General features: G+C 37.8%; 2 protein-coding genes across 21 annotated transcripts in view; one reads left to right on the forward strand and one right to left on the reverse strand.

The window, feature by feature from the left end:
• The first annotated feature begins 2,069 nt into the window (after nt 1–2,069).
• usp1 (ubiquitin specific peptidase 1) lies at nt 2,070–12,792 on the forward strand. 2 transcript variants are annotated; one of them, XM_078258520.1, is made up of 9 exons: nt 2,070–2,213; nt 2,921–3,104; nt 4,001–4,145; nt 6,002–6,103; nt 7,111–7,280; nt 7,850–8,562; nt 9,102–9,260; nt 9,567–9,768; nt 10,122–12,792. In XM_078258520.1, the coding sequence occupies exons 1-9, from the start codon at nt 2,183–2,185 to the stop codon at nt 10,900–10,902; spliced, it is 2,487 nt and encodes an 828-aa protein (XP_078114646.1). In that variant the 5' UTR covers nt 2,070–2,182; the 3' UTR covers nt 10,903–12,792. The 2 variants fall into 2 exon arrangements, with proteins under 2 accessions (XP_078114646.1, XP_078114647.1); XM_078258521.1 differs by having other exon boundaries at nt 4,004–4,145.
• A 109-nt stretch (nt 12,793–12,901) lies between these two features.
• The window catches only part of dock7 (dedicator of cytokinesis 7), a 55,285-nt gene continuing 47,996 nt past the window's right edge, over nt 12,902–20,190 (reverse strand). For 12 of the 19 annotated variants that reach the window (XM_078258519.1, XM_078258515.1, XM_078258513.1 and 9 more), the window contains 7 exons: nt 17,697–17,831; nt 17,487–17,576; nt 17,068–17,304; nt 16,635–16,778; nt 15,521–15,627; nt 14,969–15,136; nt 12,902–13,673 (listed from right to left, as the gene is read on the reverse strand). In XM_078258519.1, the coding sequence (XP_078114645.1) occupies nt 13,631–13,673; nt 14,969–15,136; nt 15,521–15,627; nt 16,635–16,778; nt 17,068–17,304; nt 17,487–17,576; nt 17,697–17,831 (924 nt within the window). In that variant the 3' untranslated portion in view covers nt 12,902–13,630. Of the gene's footprint in view, nt 13,674–13,918; nt 13,939–14,968; nt 15,137–15,520; nt 15,628–16,634; nt 16,779–17,067; nt 17,305–17,486; nt 17,577–17,696; nt 17,832–20,190 lie in introns of all 19 variants that reach the window. The other 7 variants (XM_078258512.1, XM_078258516.1, XM_078258518.1 and 4 more) reach the window with 2 other exon arrangements.

The following is a 20,190-nucleotide window of genomic DNA, read 5'->3' on the forward strand; positions in this document are numbered from 1 at the left end:
ACACTCCAACCTTTACAATGTTGCCCCCTGTCGGTTGAAGGTGGACACTGTCCAACCTTTTTTAAACGTTTACGGTGATTAGCTGTTTTGTTTCGTGTGCGAAATGTCGAAATGTCTTCCTAAAATACATAGAAGATCAAGTGTTGTAACATTAATATAAAATATTCACACATTTATTTTTTTTAGGTTGTGTTCCGCAAAAAGGGCTGTTGTCAAGTCAGGCGAAACTATAGGCCTACTTCCGTTTACTATCTTCAGAATAAAAGCCAAAAAGCCCGGTAAAGAGCAAGAATAGAGTAGGCTATTTAAGACATACTGTACTACCTTGGGGTTTGGTTTAAATAGACTATCCTCATTTAAACCAAACAGCTAATAATGTAGCCTACAAAAAGTTAACACAAATGGATCTGTAAAGTTAAAAAAGTCCACAAAGTCCAAGGTGCCAAGGATGGCAAAATGACTAAACTAAAATTTAAATGCAACAGCATGCAGATTAAAATAATATACTAATGTTGGGTGTGTTGTAAAGTCAGACATCATGTATATATTATTACATAGGCCTGTTGTATAAAGGCTATATATATATATATATATATATATATATATATATATATATATTATATATATATATATATATATATATATATGAGGAGGTGTTCGAACCATTAGGCTACAACCTCTTCTGAAGTGCCTTGGAGGATGGTCTGGCAAAGCGAGACTAGGCTACACTATGTTGAGCTCCATATCCAGATTAATGATGATTATTTACTTCTCTATTGGTTAATATATTTCTGCATTTAAATACTTTGAATTGATTATCAGTAAAAAATAAATAAATAAATAAATAAAATAAAATAAAAAATTCAAAAGATGGTTAATCAGAATTACAGCAAACATGCCCCTTTCTCTGTACACTGTTTAGATCAGAATATCACATTAAGTGTCAAAATGGTATTTCATGCAGTATATTAGGCATGTACATAGTATATAATTAAGCTACACATCACTCTTGGTAAAGGTCACAATAATACAATTGACCTGTTAGATGTCTTAAATTTAAATTACATTTACAATTAAATGAAAAGTATCCGTGTCCCTTGTTTGCTGAGAAAACAGTTGATCAGTGATTGTAGTAGTATTAATTGGCTTTACTTACCTAAGTAAAAGTAGCCATGCAACAATTTAAAAATAGGCTTGAAAAGTCCTCCACTCCAAACTTTACTTAATGATGTAATCTCGAAGATTTTCTATTAAATAAATGTCTGTTAAGTCACTATCTAGGCTACCACTGAAGGTTGTAACACAATGGTGATTGAGCATATGGCCCACTGATGAAAGTATTGCAATATGTATATATTTGCAGTATTACAAACTGCGTGTCTGGGATGACATTTCACAGAAAAAATGCTGTATTACAGTTTTTCTCCATTTACACTAAAAATTGAACTATGCAAACAATTCTGAAATCTAGCCTATCAACAACAAGACTCAAGACCATAAAAATAAAATGAGATTCATTCTATTTCTATGCTCCAGACTGCTAAACTCTCAGCACAATTCTGTTGTTTTCACTCACACAGAACCAACCAGGACTGATATCTCAGGATTGCCAAGATTGTAAAACTACAAGAACAATAGGTTATCATCTGAACTGCAATTACACTGCTTTTACAAAAGGTTTCTTCTTTAGATGTAGCTTTATTTGACTCTTCATTAATTAAAGATCATGTGTAGGATTCATGTTCAACCAACAACTTCTTCACCTTTAAATTGAAGGAAGAATCTATCCATAGAAATACCACTACCGGTGTTATTCAATCTAACTTGACGCAGCTTGACAAAGGACTACAAAAATGGCTTCTGAAACTGCCCGGGGGACCTAATTTAAATAGGTAATTTAATATATGCCTGAGATCTGGAATGTAACTTTTTCTGCTTATATAATTTAACACAAGTCTACGCACATTTGCAAGCATTACGTTTAAGTTTAATATTAGGGGGGACCGTTATTCGAACATTTTTGCCGGATGTTTTGTTGTTGTGTGTCGGTGTTTCACTGGCAATGTAGCCACCAGCCACCATTAGGGGTCTTCCAACAGGAAAAAGCGCCAACTGCTGTTTTTACTCCGTCTGAATCGTCAAACAAGTAAATGGCTCGAAAACTGGATATTTCGTGAAATATATGAAACTTCAAAGTGCATTAACTCATTCAGGTAAGAGTAAAAATGCTGTAGAGATCTTTAGAGTTTAGTTTTGTTTAAGTGAACTGCTAAAAACGGCGTGCTGCCTGTTTTCTCCTCCCACTTTTTCACCGCATCGTTTTGACCCAGTTTTTCGCGGTGTTGTCTGCAAAGTGCACTATTTGCTATGTCCTAACGCTAATAATAACAACATAACAGTTGCTAATGTTAACGGCTCTATTTCAAATGTTGAGGGGCAATCATGTTAGCCGGTTATCGTTGTATACAATTCGTTGTTCAGTTGGTAACTGGATTGAACTCCGTAAACCAGAGCTGTTTTACGTTACATTACTTTTATCTATATTTAACGTTAGTTTGGTTTTAGTTACATAGCTAGCTAGCTAGCTAGCTAACTGCGCGCTGTGTTAACCTAGCTAAGTGCGTAGCTAGTTACTTTCGCTCTTGTCGAAATTCTGTATTTCCTCTTCTTACCAGTGAGGTGCGCTGTTGAATCTCAGTAGAGAGAGATAACGTTAGACCGGAGGGACATTAAATCAGGCCGACATAACAAATTAATAATATAACGTTACACACACACATTAATACAAATTAATACACACCTACTGTACACACATAATATTTGGAAAAATTGTATTTTGATGCTTTGGCAACATTGTTATTGAAACTTTCATGCCAATAAAGCCACTTTGAATTAAATTGAGGGAAAAATCACCCTCCAGGTACCGGAAAAAGGATGCCAGGTCTGCAGGGGGAAAATGTTGTGGCGGCGCTAGGGAGCCCCATCAAGAGAAGTAAACTGTCTCTGAAGTTCCTCCAGAAGAAAGAAACTAAACGGGCTCTGGATTTCTCTGAACCTCAAGCAGATGAACCCAAAACAGTTGAACAAGAGGAGCCTGAGGCAAGGTTGGTCTGTGCTGTCAATGTGTGATTTAGTTAGGGTCGTACACAGTTCGAAACACTAATTTATTACCCTTCTGCTGCCTCTTACTCTTTACCCAAAAACATGCCAGCCAGTCATTCTCACACATTTCAAACAATTTCAATTATACTCTTGTTTGTGCTAATTTCACAGCCTTTGTGAGGGCATGTTAATGGTTATATATAAGGGATATCCATCTTATTTATCTATTTGGTTAGAAATGTTTCCTTGTTCAATTTTCTGGGGAAAGGAGAGCTAAAAATATAGTCATAAGCCAGACAAGGCTGAGGAACCCAGACTAATCCTTATATGCAAGGGTTACCTTAAAGACCATTCAAGGACCACTGAAGGTCCTGCAACACTGTTTAAAGATTAAAGAGTTAAAACGTTTTACTATGTTGAAATTGTAGTCATGATATCGTTTTACAAATGTCATTCTTCAATGTTACTGATTTTGGGCAAACTGTAAATAAAAACTCGCCAGTTAGTCATATTTGGTTATACATGTTAGTAGTGGTATTCATATTTGAATCGTGATTCAAGCTCAATCGATTCATAGAATTCTAAAAATCGGTTAATTTTATTTATTTTTTTTAAGTATGTCTACTGCAATCACATGAATATGTAAACTACATTTACATACTGTGAATCGTTTTTTGAATTGAATCTTGAGCCTAGAAATCGATATTGAATCGTGATATTTTCTGAATCGTGCACCCCTACATGTTAGGAGTTTAATGTAATGTACAACAGTGTATAATGATTGCAACCATATTGGCCAGCCCTAGGGAAACTGCAAAAATCGAACCACTAACAAGTAACTGGTCATGTTTTTTTTCTTTGTAATTTGAAACTTAATGTTTTCTTCTCCACTGTTTAGCAGCTGCGGTCAGGTGGTCGCTGGTCCCTCTCCATGTCCAGCCTCACCTGGCCTTCTGCTGCCATCTGAGAAGAGAGAGACCTTGGTGCCATTTGTGGGGCTCAACAACTTGGGCAACACCTGCTATTTGAACAGCATCCTACAGGTGGGTCATCGCCAGGGACAGAGTGGAAATGTATTAGGGGCCGACCGATACTCTGTTTTCAAGACCGTTACTGATTATTAGTAGTTGATGAAACCCATACCCGATATTTGGAACCGATGTGCATTTACAGTGAAAATAAAAATCTTCAAGTCAAAATTAATATTTTGGAATGTTTAAAACTCCAACGCAAAACTTTGTTTAAATGCTTGAAGCAATTATTTAATAAGGTAGAAATTTTCAACATAATAAACAATAAAAGATAGTCAGATAGTGTTGTGGGCGGGACATTAAGTCAGACTCAGTGGTGAGTGAAACCGAAGCAGAGGGACAGACAGAGCTGTAGCGGAGCCGAAGTAACGCACTTTTTAATTAATTCACTTTATCGGTTATCAGGCAAATAAAACACAGATACAGATAATCTGCAAACTGACTAAAAAGTCCCGATAATCGGTCTATCCCTAATATGTATATATGTATAAAAAAGATATTGCTTCACAAAGTATTTGACTAAACAACTCAGTATTAAACTTAGGCAACCAGGACCGTCATTTGTATTTGAAAAGGGTCTGTATTTATCTCATGAAAAGCAGTTTCTGTATCAAGCATTGGACATTATAAGTTGTTTACATTGATAAATTGTGATTCACGTCTCATCTGACCGTCTTGGATTTTACTTTTGTGTGTGTGTGTTGTATAATATAATATAACAAGTCATAACGCCTAATGTCATGATGAAGGCTTTTTGTTTTTGCATAAATAATTACAAAGCAACTTAACAGGAAATCATTCATGAAGTAATTAAACATTACTTTCTTTGTCACCTAGAATAAAGTTGAACATTGACACTGCCACAAATGTTTGGCATAGTAGTCAAAATGGTGTCTTCTGTGGCTGATGTAGAAGAGATGAAACCTGTAGATAAGTGGCTGCTCCTCACTGTGGCTTGTCTGTATTGGCAGGGTTCGGTTGTACAGAGACAGACAGGCACTGGTGTTTTTTTTTATCACACATTCAGGCACTTGTTTGATCTCAGCACCTTTTCAAATAGAGGGGTCATATTTCATCTCTCGTTTAGAATAAGAGACTGTAGAGGAAAGAACATACAATATATGCGAGGCAATTCTTCATGAAGGCCACCTGTCAAACAATAAGGCAGCCTCTTAGGCAGTATGGAAGAAGAAAACCTTTCAGTGTTGTATTACTTCACTACTCATGTTATTATTGTGTACTGTGTTTATATTGTAAACATGTCCGCAGTCTTGAAAAGGCTTAAACTGTTCAATTTAGTTTAATCCAAAAAAGGCCTTATAAGGTATTACAGTCTTAGATTAGATTAGAATAGTTATTTCAGCCTGCCATATGCATTAACGTTAGTTATAAAATGTTTTTGTATGTAATTTTAGCAAATATTGGCTGGAAAATTCCCAGTACTACTATTCCAGACCACTGAGCTCATATACAATTCATATGTGGATTAGTTGTAATTGTTATTTTTTTAAATGGTCAATTTATCCATGCATCCATTCATCTATCCATTTTCTGCTGCTCATCCAGGTCCAGGTTGTGTTTAATGATTAGTTAATGATATTATCAGGAATACTGCTGGGGAGTATGGACAAACAATCATGTACCTAATGTAAGGGCCTTGTCACCCCTGCTGGTTTTCATGCCTTGGCTGGTATGCCTGTGAAACAGTCGAAGTTGTAGTCTATGTTGTATTAAAAATGTATTTGTCACTCGATTGTGTTCAAAGAGGGACATTCTGCCCAGAAAGTTATATTTAGGAAGTGTTTTTGTAAAGAAGTCAAGGTTGAATAATGTTGACTAATCTTGTTGATGTCTGGTTGTTGCTGCAGGTGCTGTACTACTGCCCAGGGCTCAGAGAAGGTGTAAAGAAACTGTACAACCTGTCTAAAAGAAAAGACAAACCAAAGGAAGAAACTGATCAAAGCGAAGAGGTTGGTACAATACAAATGAGATTTTTAGTTTCAGAAAATTTACATTTGAACCAATGAATGCCTTTGTTGTCATTGCGTGCTCGCATACAAGGGGATTTCTCTCAAAAAAGACAACTGTTTCCTTCACTCTGCTCAAACACACACTCACAATAAGATAAAATATATAAGATAAAGTGCTTTAAAAAGACTTTGAAGTGCAAATGCAGTTATCTCACATCGGTAAAATGGTGGTGGGAGGGAGGGAGGGGGGTTTGGAGTATAGTTTGTGAATGGCTGTAAAAAAAAAAAAACGGTTTCTCTTTGCAAACATCGGGTTCAGAAATGAACATATTCAATCAACACCACTAATTAAGAATTGGAAGCTTTGCACAAGTCATTTTAGGGCTGTTGTACAATGTAGTGCAATGAAACACAAGTGTTCCTATTATTGTGTCCAGACCTTCTAAGCTTGATGAAGTATACAGTGGCTTGCATAAGTTTACACACCCATGCTAAAGTTGACTAAAAAGAGGAATAAAAAAAAAAAAAAAATCTTTTGGAAATTGATCTTAATGCCTTAATTAAAAAAAAAAAAAAAAAAAGGAAAAATCCAACCTTTTAAGGACACCCAATTTTCTTTGTGAATGAATAATGTATCCTAAATAAATAAATGTTCTTCCTTAAAATACAGGGGCATAAGTATACACGCCCCTATGTTAAATTCCCATAGAGGCAGGCAGATTTGTATTTTTAAAGGCCAGTTATTTCATGGATCCAGGATACTCTGCATCCTGATAAAGTTCCCTTGGCCTTTGGAATTAAAATATGGAAAGTACCCCATGCCAATCGTGAGGTTTTTAATTAAGGCATTGAGATGAATTTCAAAAAGATGTTTTTTTTTTTTTTTTATTCCTCTTTTTAGTCAACTTTATCATGGGCGTGTAAACTTATGCAAGCCACTGTATATGACATTGCAATCCAAATAGCCTTTTTATTTTATAAATGTGTATTTTTATTTGATTTCTCAGCAGTCAGAAGTTGTGGCTGAAGATGTGTCTGCTCAAATTGAGCTCCTGGGGAGCTTCAACGGTCTGATAGCATCAGTGGAGCAGCTGCAGTCCAGCTTTCTGTTAAACCCCGACAGCTTCAGTGATGGAGAACTCGCCACTCCGCCTCGAAAAATACTCCACACACTCAGGTAATGATTGGGTTATTTTGAATTATAAATTGTGCCCAGAATGATTGCTTTCCAAATGATGCATTCCAATATTAAAGTGGCTCATTTCTACCCAAATGAGTGAGTGAGTAGTGTAGGACAAAACTACACTTTAAACATATTGTGTTTGTGCACAGTGTGCAGAGTAGAATTTTGTATGTTCTTTTATTTAAGAAACATTTTTCGTAAACCACCTCGTTATCATCATCATTGTTTAGATTTTTATAAAACCATTTTGTAATCAAGCACCCAAATCTTATAGTTATGAATACAATTAGAAGCTAACCGCTAGCATGAAACTGCGCAACAAAACCTATAGATAAGAATATAATAATATATATTGAATATTGCTGTGATAAATGCATGGGCTGTTTTTTATTATATTTAACTAATTTAAATGATTAAAAAAAAGTCTAAATACTAAGTTGTGAAGCCCAAATCTGTGCTGTTAAAATGACTTATTTTCATTTGAGCAACAGTCAATAAGTACATTTTATTTTTAATATCCATCAGTGAACTAATTGTGAGTGACTGCTCTACGTGTTTTGTAGGCAGCTGAACCCCATGTATGAGGGCTATCTTCAGCATGACGCCCAGGAGGTGCTGCAGTGCATCCTGGGAAATATCCAGGAGGCTTGTGTCACCATCAGAAAGGAGTTGGATCGGGAGGATGCCGACGAGACTGAAGTTAAACTTGAGGCTGGTGTCCATTTGGGTTCAAGCAGCCCTGCGACAGAATCCCAAACTCCCACAGAAGAGGACGGCCAAGTCAGTGGCAAGAGAAAGAGTGACACTGAAGTGGGAAATGCTAAAAAGAAGTCAAAATCTGTCAAGTCTAAGAAATCTGATGAGGAGTATAATAGACCCCTCACTCGCTCCAAGAGGAAGTCCTCCAGTGGCATCACAATGGACGTCACCCGAGACAAAGATAAAGAGGAGGCGGAGAATGAAGGGATGAAGAAACTGAATAGGGAGGAGGACAAAGGGAGTGACAGTGAAGGGAAAGGTGAACAGGCACCTAAAGAGTCTGATGGGAAAAGAAAGAAGCGATCTAAGCTGAGTTGGCTGAGGCCTTCTGGGAAACAGCCGAGTATTTTCTCCAAGTTCCTCAGTGTGGGGAAGATCAGCTCCGCGAGTGTGAAGAACCAAAACAAACCAGAGCAGGAGAATGGACTGACCGGCGACCAAAGCCCGAATGAGAAGACCAGTGAGGAGAGTTCACCACAAAACATGGCTGAAGACAAGAAGGCAGTAAAACCTCACGGTATGAGATTACTCTAAAAATAATAGGACAATAGCAGTACTTAAGCAAGATAACGCTATTTAGTATTGATTTAATATGGGTGATCTACTGTATTTTGCCAGGTGCTGGAAATGAAGGTTTCATTAAGTAGAATTGATAAAAATCAAACTCATAAACTGACAGGTTAGTAACTTATGAAGAAATTGAGAATTAAGAGGTCATACTTTCCAGAGATTTCAGAGATCTGCGTATTTATTTTCACTCAAGGAATTTTTATTTTTTATTATTATTATTTTTTTTACAGCCGCTGGGTTTAGCCTTTAAGAACAAAGTGTGCCAATGTGATTTAGCCAAGTTATTATAATCAAGGTGTATATGGGGCCTCAAATAGCCTTTCTTATGTTGGTTTTAGTGTTGTTTCTCTCTTAATGGGTTACTTTATTGTAAAAGCAGTTATCAAACAGTTGTAGTAGGAGTTTCTCTGCCCTGCGAAATAGCAATCAGCATGAGTTTAAATGTGACTCAGACATAAAATCCAACTGTGTTTCTGTCCTATCCAGAGGACCTGGACCTGATGGAGCACTTGTTCCAGGGCCGGCTGGTTCTTAGGACTCGCTGTCTGGAGTGTGAGAGCTTCACAGAGAGGAGAGAGGACTTCCAGGACATCAGTGTCCCAGTGCTCGATGACGAGCCCAGCAGCCCAGACGACCTTTCTGAGGGTGAGGAGTTTTACTTTGAACTACCATTTGTACAACAGCTTTTTGCGCCCAGTCTAATAAAAAGTCCCCGTACCATGATTCATTGAAAGCTCTAAGCATGGGCTGTGGTAAACAATTTGGCTAAGATAGGTAATCATTTAAAATGATTGCACAGTGCAGGTTTTTTTTTATTACAATGTCACCCTCTGCTAAATAAAATTGGTGTGCAATCTTATCTGTACACCCTTCTCTTTCTTCCAGACCACATTGCAGATGAAAAATAACATGATTAATTCAATAACTGCTATCCTCCCCCCACCCCCCCAGTCTCTCCTGATCCCAAACCAGAGGTGAAGACGCTGAAATGGGCCATCGCCCAGTTTGCTTCAGTGGAGCGCATTGTTGGGGAGGACAAATACTTCTGCGAGACGTGTCATCATTACACAGAGGCCGAGAGAAGTCTGCTGTTTGACAAAACTCCTGAAGTGATCACCATTCACCTGAAGCGCTTCTCTGCCAACAGTTTAGAGTGAGTTGATGCAAAACACATTTAATGTTCATTTCAGTCAGTTTTCTGTCTTAGTATTTTCTTAACAAAATATTGTAGATTCACTTATGTCCTGCAGTACCTTTTTTTTTTTTTATGATGAGCACAGACATACTATGTTATAGTATAGTATATATTATTTTTTATGACATATACTATGCACTTTCTCATACTGTAAACTGATGAAGCTTGGTGTTACACAGGAATAGAGCAGGAAAAGTCTCACCTAAATTCTGAATTGTCTCTTCTTGAATACAGTGACAGGATCGTGGTGCGTGTTTTTCATACATATTTCATTACATTATTACTTGTCTCCCCGTTTCTTTTCCTCCCAGCTTGGACCCATACGCAGGTCTGTCTAAAGTGAACACTCCCTTGCAAACCCCGTTGACCTTGTCTCTGGAGGAGTGGTGCACCCGGCCCTCGTCCACCAATGGTCAACGCTATCAGCTGTTTGCTGTGGTCATGCATAGTGGTATCACCATCAGCAGCGGCCACTACACTGCCTTCGTCCACATGTCTGATCTGAAAGATGCGAAGCTCTTGCTGCAGGACAGGAAAGAAACCGCGGAAGAGGAGAAGGAAAGTAAAGAGGAAACACGGGTGAAAGACAAAGCACTGGACTACGATGATGGAGAGGTGTCGTTCAGCCTGAACGCGAGGGGTCAGAGGGGTGCGAGTTTGGCTAGCAGCAAAACACGAGGAAAGAAGCTGTCGGAGGGCGGGGTTGGACTCCTGGGGGGCCAGAGGAGTCTGTCTAGTTGTGAGCTTGGGAGCAGCAAACACACGGACAAAGCAGCCAGCAGTGGCTCAACCGAGGGATCCAAACGGAGGAAACCCGTCAACAGCTCGGGCCAAAAAACTGAAGCAGGACTAAACAAGGAGGCTAGAGTAGGAGAGGAGGAATTAACAACTTCCTGTGGCAGCGTGGAGGCCACAGAGCAGCAGGCTTTGAACAACCTCCTTGAATATGAGGGCAAATGGCTGCTGTTTGATGACTCTGAGGTGCGTTTGTTTGAGGAGGAGGATTTCCTGCAAGCCTGCTCTCCTGAGACGTCCTCGTCATCGACACCGTACCTGCTGTTCTACAGAAGGATGCCTGAACACGGACGCTAACATGAACACTGTGGGGGGGGATGTTGTGTCAGACATGCTCTTTGGCAGCTGGGTACCCAGACAAAGTATTTTGCAATACTAGAAACACTGCCAAGAATACTGTGGCAGTCATATTAGCAACCGGACTGAAGAGCAAACAGTCTGGTCTCCATGTGGGACCAAGGCTGTTAGATCCTTTTGTGGACTCTCACCTCAGTCTGTCAATTTAGGCTCAAAGTCATATTTTAGAAATACTTCGACAAATAGGGATTTAACTTTCTACGTGCTAGGATTACTTCACCTTTTTTGAGAGTTTTTTTTATTTGTTTTGGGTGACTCTTGCCTTTGTAAACTTAAGTACAGTGACCTGCCTTTTTGCTGTCTGTTCTATTATTTCTTGGACACTGGCTTTGAAACTTTTTCTGTCATCTACACACGTCAGGTTTTATGTTTGCTTTTTACAATTTGGAAAAGCACTTTTGAACTAAAATGTAATTAAGTGAAAATTCAAAATGTTGGAGAATGTCTTTTTCTAGCTGATTAAGTTTCTAAAAATTCATATGCAATTACAAGAGGCAGTCGGTGTTGTGTGTGTGTTTAGGAATAGCTTACTCAACTAAAAGCCAAATATTTCCCATACCAACTCCTCAAAAAAGTTTCTGTTTTGCACTGATTCCTTACACTTTTTCTATTCTGGCAAAAAAAAACCTAGCGTTGGACTGACTTGTGACTTTTACAATGGCAATTTTTGTTTACATAAAACGCAACGAGATGTTAATATATATGCCAAGCTATACATATTTTGTCGGTACCATAATTTATACTCAAATAGCAGGGTGAGAAGTTTCTCGCTGAGTCCAGACAGAAGCTTTTTAAGGTGCCAACTCAGAGTCGATACATGAAACTTAAAAATGTATATTTCTTCAATTAGCTGTAAAAGTTTTTATAATATACGTTCAGCAAGATTATAAAAAAACTGCCTTGTTCATCTTTCATATCTAATTTAGTGTGTAACTATCAATTTGCTCATGTGAATGTGCAAACAAGGATCTGAAATCTGGATGTGTTATGTAAAGAGTTAGTTTCTTAATTTAGAGAAGGAAGGGTCAAATCCCCACTCAGTGAGAGTCTGACTTCCACAGCATATGACCTACCTTCAGTTCTGTTTTTCTACTTTTAAGAAAAGGATCTTAGTTTGTTTTAGACAAAACAAGCACAAAACATTTAGAGCAGTAATCTGACAAGAATGAATTGCACAGGGACATATTTATGAGACTAAAACAAGTTTGAAAGGAGGCAAATCTATTTGACACATCTGAACGTCTGCACTCAGACATCTACACATGGCACGCAATGTTTCAGGCATGAACTACTGAATTTCAGCATTTCTTTTTTAGACACTTTAGCCTGCTCTCTCATGTTCAGGTGCTCACAGACAAGCAAGGGAATTATGGAAGATTTAAAGTTAAACTCTCAGAACTTGAGTCCCTGTAAACGCTCATAAGACCTTCCTATTGATAAAGGATTGAATTTGTTTTGTGCTTGTTCAGTGTCTTGTCATGTCTTTGTTTGGAAAAATAGTCATTAAAATATCCAGTAAAGGTGACGTTCACTTCAGGTTCTACAGCAGAGGGTTTATAAATCCAATCATGGTTTCAGGGAATATTTAGCTTAGTGAGTAATCCCCTTTATGGGCCATATTCAGTTAATTCAGTATGAATCATACATACATACATGGGATAGGTTTCCAGAGCAAGTTATGGAATTTAACAAAGTGCTTACAGATCTGGTTAAATATAATGACAACAGCCTCAAACAACGGCTGTCTACTGTAAACTCCTAAACCTAATTCTGTTGTTATATTAATGGTGGCAGGTTCATTCTATAAGCAATAAAGTTTTTTCACATGTCCTCTCTGGTGATACTCTTATTCACATCTTACTCATTTCTCCAACATAACAATCCTACATAAACACAAAAATGACACATTAGGAAGCAAGATGACCAGCATACATCGAACTGAACATTAAAATATTTATTTAGTAAAATATTTAAAATAAACGAAACAAAACTACATAAAATTATACAAGGATGTTCAAAGTACCTAACTTTAAAACATTTGTTCAACTTAAAATGATAAAGCATCATGATAAATAATGGTACCATTTTTTGCATGTTTAATTTTTTCCTCACCCCCCCCAACCGTTTTGAATTACATAAACTTTCAAGTTTAAAATGCATTGCTACACCGTAAATAAAAAAAGTGCACACATGAAGTTGAATACAGATTTTTGACACAGTACATAATTAAATAGACACCTTGACTTTTAAAATCATACCTTTTCTGCAGAAAAAATGTTTTTTGGCACTTATATTCAGTGGCTTGTTAGTTTACATCCAGCAGATTTTGTTGGTTTCAAAAGCGAAGGCCAACATTATTATTATTGTCTGGTAGCATAGGGACAAATGTATAGACGTGTCCCTCTTGTGAGACAAATGGATAGCAAAGAAAAATTCTAAATGCCAAGGTATCTCTTTAATCTTTAAGATCCACTTGTTTGTCCCTCTGATTTAACAGTTTGTCTGTAAACAAATTAAGACACTGGAATGACGTACCAAGCTGCAACACTTCTAACCTTTCTTTTAGCACGCTCTCCGAAACACTGACCAACCTTCAAGACACTCCTATTTACACTCAAGAATAAATTAATATTGCAATTTCTGTTGTGTGTGTGTGTGGTCTTCATCTTCAAATGTCAAGCTTTCGAAGACTCATTCTGCTGAAGGAATCTCTGGAAATAAGAAGTACAGAAGAAAGATCATCAGACAATTTTTTTTTTAAATTGAACAAGGCACTGGCCTTCAAGTCCAATGATTTTAGTATTGTGTAAAAATTGTTTTTAAAAAGAAACCTGGCTTGGAAGAATAGTAAGACTGTATGGCTGAGAGGACTAAAGATGTCCTTACATAATGATTCAAACACGGGACAGAGACTTAAAACAGCATCACAAAATTAAGTCTGAAAGTTCCAAACTACCTTGTCAAGCTGTCCGTTTGCTGCAGGATTTTTACAGAAGCAAAAACAAAGACTTATTTAATTTCACATCGAAAACATTACATATGCAGGAATCCTGAAGTTATTTTGAATACCTCTTAAGACCTCATCGCCACTTTGAGTTCTCACAGGTTCAGACACATACTTTAACTTACATTCAATCTTATTGATTGTAAGAGAGAATAACTAAAGGGAACAAAGCACAAGGGACTTGTATGTCATAAAAAGTCACAAAAGTCATAGTATAGTATGTTGTAACAAATGTTACAAAAGATTCATAGTATAAACGTAAAAGTAAAAATGTCATGAAAAAGTCAGTGTAGAATGCCATAAGAAAAGTCACAAAAGTCAAAGTATAGTATGTCATAAAACAAGTCATAGTATAGTATGTCATAAAAAAGTCATAGTATAGTATGTCATAAAAAAGTCATAGTATAGTATGTCATAAAAAAGTCATAGTATAGTACTATGTCATTGAGTCATAGTATAGAATGTCATAAAAACGTCATAATATATTATGTCATAAAAAAAAAATACAAAAGTCATAGTATAGTATGACCTAAAAATTATGAAAGTCATAAAAAAAAGTCATAGTATAGTATGTCTTTAAGTCATAGTATAGAATGTCATAAAAATGTCATAATATAGCATGTGATAAAAAAAATCCTACTATAGTATGTCATAAAAAGTAGTAGTATAATGAATAAGTGGTATTGACGCTATAAATAACCTCAGAGTGTGGCGGTAGTGAGTAATCGAGTAAACGATCGTTATGCGAATGGTTGTCTAAGGGCAATTCCACAAATAAACTACACAGAATCCCACTACGTGCCAACACAATGATACAATTCACATAAACTTAAGCATACAACCTCTTCGCACAAATAAAAAAATAAATAATAATATATATATAGATATATATATATATATCTATCTATCTATATCTATATCTATCTCTCTCTCTCTTCTTTTTAAGACCCCGAAATATTATTTACATTCTCAAACAATTACAGTGCCCCTGCTCATTCCTACCTGTGTGAGTTGACCTGCAGTACAGGTTTATAAAGCTGTGGGATCTTTCTGTTGATGAGGGGCTGCAGCGCCTCCTTCAGCCGGTGATAGTTCCTCTCCAGCTCCCTCTGGTACTCTTTCTGGTCTGGACCAATCAGGCTCTTATTTTTTCGCAGGGCATCTTCACACCTTCAGCAAAGCAAATACTGTCATGTAGATTCTGTACAACAAGTTGTCTTTTTTGGTAGGGGAAACACATACTTATACAGTCGTGGTAAGGTTGTCATCGATAGGCGTAGCTCAACGTTCGCTTTTCAGCTAACTGGTAAAATAGTTCTCAAAGCAGCCATTAGAATAGACGCTGTGTTCTGGACAGAAGTCAACACGAACCCATGAAATATAAACAGCAGTTTTTGGACTAATCAAACAGTTCTTTTCTACATTACATACTTTTCTCATTATTTTGAGATATTGATGACAAAAATTTCAAGACAATTTTCTCATATTAAATATTGTGTCCTTCAGACAAACCTTCAACACGTTTCACAGGTACATATGTGGATTCATCCATACCTTTTTGTGAAGTCTTTGAAGCAGAGACGTAGCTTATTGTGGTGTCTGTACAGCTTTGGGTCACTAGGAATCTCTGACAGGAACACCTGAGCCACCTCCAGAGGACCCTGAGGAAGACAGATATGAAAAACATAAATGTGATTATATGATTATTATGATTATTCATGTGCAACTTTACTTATCCTGAGAAATTATTGTAATAATACTTTTTTCAGTAACACTTTATTTGAAGGGGTGTGCATAAGACTGACATGACACCGTCATCATTATGAACATGAAGGAGTCATTTTGAGCATTCATGACTGTTGTAATAACATATAAGCATTCGATGATGAAATCAAACTTCGTGACAGGTTCAAATAGTTTCACTTTACGTGAGGTCACGGAAAAATATTCATGACGCAATTATAATGTTCTCATGACAGCCAGTGTAAAAACCAACCTTTTAATGACAGTGTTTTTTTTTTTTAAAGATTATGTTTTTGGCATTTTTAGGCCTTTATTGACAGGACAGCTGAAGAAATGAAAGGGGAGAGAGAGGGGGGAAATGACATGCAGCAAAGGGCCGCAGGTCAGAGTTGAACCCGGGCCCGCTGCGTCGAGGAGTAAACTATATATGGGCGCCCGCTCTACCAACTGAGCTATCTCTCTTAATATCATTTTAATGTAATGTTAACACATAAAGCTAAATAGTTTATGAAAGCTTGATAATTGGGCCTGTCATGACATAGTTATGTTGTCTAGGTTAATGTCAAGTTGTCATTACAAAGACAGGTTGTACTGTCTTGCTTAATGTCAAGTTGTCATAACACAGAGATTGTTGTCTTCGCTAAAGTCAAGTTGTCATTACAAAGACAAATTAACTTTGCATTAAAAGTGTCTTAATTTACCGAATGACACTTAATGACAACAGTCATGAATACTCAAAATGACTCCTTCACGTTCATGACAGGTGTCATGTCATAATAATGACGGTGTCATGTCAGTCTTATGCACACCTCTTCAAATAAAGGGTTACCCTTTTTTCTTCTGCTCTTCTTTCTTCTCAAGCATCTTACCCTGACTAATGCAAACAAATTTATTATCAAATATACCTGACATCTTAAAACTTTACCTGGTTCACAGTTGTGCCCACCGATCCCTGTAGGACCATCTGCAGCATCTTTGCATCAGCAGGGTCCTGGTGGGTGGCAAAGGCCAGCTCCTGAGTCTTCTTCTGCATGTCCTCTATTGCCACCTCGATGGGTGTGGATATAATCTGGAAAGCGACAAAGAGACGAGCGGTTTTAGTGATCACGGCGCATAGCCAGAGTCGGATAAAACAGCTCCTTTTTATTACCACCTAATCTCCAGAATAAAATTCTTACACCGGTGGAGATAAGCTACTGGTTTATTGTTTTGCACTATTTATAAAACACAGAAATGGTTTGGTTGGCTGTCTGAGAAGAAATCAAGAAAAACTAAAACAGGTACATAAGAAAAACTTTAAAAACTGACCTGCAGAAACTTTTCATTTTCAGTTAACTGGTTGTAACGTGTTCACCCACCTCCTCTTTGTGGATGATGTTGATGCGTGTCTTGATGTAAGGGAACGCGTGGGAGGTGGTGAGGATGGTCTTGCGTTTGAACTGTTCGTGCAGGTCCCCGTGTGCCCGCCCATCCAGAGTGAAGGGGGTGCAGTAGACGAAACGTCGCAAGTTGTAGTTCTTGTCAAAGTAAGTGATGCGGTCCTTCATCTCGTACGTGTCGAAGTACGGCTCCACATATGTGATCTGGATGAATGCCTGAAGAAATACATAGAATTTGCTATTTATTGGTTCAGTTTTTAGATTGTGTTCCCTCTGTTAAAGATGAATGCAAGGATACAAGTTTGAATAAAATCCCTCTAAACTGCATCCACAAACTGATCTACTTCCATCCAATTATCAAACCATGTGGGAATGTACACAATGTGCCCACCACCGACCTTATTTGGGTCCAACTTGCACTTGTCCACAGGGTTGGAGTCCTTAATGACTTCTACTTGGTCCTCTCCAAATCGCTCTCCATAGAAACCCTAAAAAGAAATGCAGCCAACAGCCTCATTAGCAGAAGTACTAAAAGCACACAGCAAAATAAAAAAAATGTAAAATCAGTGTATTACAGGAAATTCTAGAGGCTATATGGTGGTATTTACCTCTAGCCTGTGAGAGATTTCTGCCAGCTTCGTGATGGCAGGCTCTTTGTACACAAACTCTTGCTCGTCTAGGTCGCCAAATTTTGAACCGTAAATTCCGACTCTGAAGTACGTACCAAACATCCTCTTTCCATCCTGCGAGTATAGAGGGAGATACATGTTACTGCTGAGCAAGAACAGTAGTTAAATCCATATAAGAACGTGTTTATTTTGCTCCAGACTGTCAAAATAAATATTACAATTACATATTATAACGGCATCGTCTAAATCAGACAGAGAGCGATACAGTGCAATCCCTAAATTCTCACAACAGTGAGCTTTTTTTGTTTGATCACTGCCAATGACAAAGTGACCAGCATCTGCCTTCTCAAAGGGCAAGGTCCACAAAGTGCAGGACAGAATGGCGCTCAATACAAAACTGAGGACATGTATGAAGAGCAGGCTGAGGATCCTGAGAATCAACTTCGCTTCCCCATTCAACTTTATGACTTTTATATCTTCAAATGTCACCAAAGTGTTAAGGGACGCAATGATGTCTACTACATGACTCCAGAGCCTGTCGTTGCACCAAACAGTCCGATGTGGTACTCATCTCAGCCCCTCACGAGTCAGCAAGTTGAGCACGTGCTGGCCCGCATCATCGTGGCCCCAGAGATCCAGGAGATAATCGGTGTTGGTCCAGACAGGACTGACTGGACTCACAGAAACTTGTTCTCCAGTCACCGATTGTTGACTATGCAGTATCCATCCTGACTCTATAAACCACAATGACCATCATCTCAAATCAAAAGGAAAAACTTCAGAAACAATCATTTCTCTCCGAGGAGTGCATCGTAAAAGCATGTTGGAACGTATTATAATTTACTGTGGACCGGTTAGCATTTGCAACCATATGCTGTCTCCTTTTTGCATTATATTCTGATGAGAAGTCACACAATGACAGACTTCAGCTCCAGTTGTGACTGTGTAGTTCACAGTTGTAAAAGAAGGGGGAAATGGCTGTAGTTCACTCAGAGAAATGACAGCTAAAAGTGAAACAGCGAGTTTCATCATTTGCACAGCAATCTGCAAACACATCGCTAACACAGATACGACTTTAGAAATTTTCATGTAATTGACCGTTTTACTTAATGTGTCCACTGTGTTGCAGTCTATAAAAAAAGTGTATGCAAGTGGTTTTATGAAAGCGGCCCAGAAGAGGTCAGCAACCTCCAGATTGTTATCCACACATTTAGTCAATAGTAATCTCAGTCCCATGGTAATAAACATATCTGCATCCACTGTAGATGTTGAAGTTGTTAAGAGCATGCTTTTTTCCCACCTCTACCATTGTAAAGTACACAGAGGACAGGCAGGTGCAGCGTTTTACCTCTGGGTAACAGGCACAGGACAAAAGATCCACTAGAAACAACAACCTTTTTTAAAATATGAATTTACCAGTCAGCAGAATATTCATCATAAACAAGATACATCTAAATGAGTATATTATTCAATCAATTCAAATCAACTCTATCTCTGACTTTCTTCTTTTTCCGCAGCCATGTCCTTGTTTCCCTTCTTTGATCAAAAATAGGCCAAGCTCAAAGCAACCGAGAAGTTTGCTAAAAGAAAAAGCTGCCTTAGATTGCATAAATCAGTCACTCACAAGAGTCATGAGCAGAGACAGAGAACAAAATAAACCACGAGACAAGAGTCTGCAGAACAAAGTGTGACCATAACTACTTCAAACTGCAGCCTCACTGGAGTGATATTTTAGGAAGTATTAACGTTCGGTGGAAAATGGCCATCCAATCCAGAAAGCAACTTCACATTAAAGTACATACTTAAAGTCAGAAATCACAACAGGTCTGATACAAGTGTGTGTGAGTGAACGGGTGTGTATGTCTGATACGTGTGTGTGTGTGTATGTCTGATACAGGTGTGAGTGAGTGAACGAGTATGTATGTGTATAACATGAGAAAAGGGAGAAGCTGTGGATAAGTTGTGCAGGTTGGCATTTGACTACTAGTAAAAGGTATTTTAATAAACCCTCTTGGTAACTACAAGCTTGAGGCACATCTTAAAAATGTAGCTTGTATTTTTATGGCAACTGCTCGTTCAGAAAAGAAATTTAAGCAGAAATTGAAGGCCCTGAAAACTAAGGAACTTACCACAAGACACAATTAAGTAAAGTGGGAAGGAAGGGTCGGCAACCAGGGAAATCAAAAAGGAGAAAACAGAACAAATTTTAATGAGGATTGGGTTCCTCCAGAGAATTTCAAAAACAACACAAACTAACACACAACAGAAAAAAAACATGTCCATTGATTTTGAGAAAGAACATAAAGTCATTGTGGGGGATCCAGACCATGCAAAGGCAGACAGTTATGAAGAAAAAAGGAAAAACAAAGTGAGAAAATAAAGATCCACAACCTTCAGAAACACAACATGCACTCAGTGCATCGCCAAAAAGGAACACAGAGTGCTCTGTCCATTTCATGCAACAAGTCATGAG

The sequence above is a fragment of the Sander vitreus genome, chromosome 9, assembly GCF_031162955.1.
Source record: "Sander vitreus isolate 19-12246 chromosome 9, sanVit1, whole genome shotgun sequence".
Taxonomy (NCBI): domain Eukaryota; kingdom Metazoa; phylum Chordata; class Actinopteri; order Perciformes; family Percidae; genus Sander; species Sander vitreus.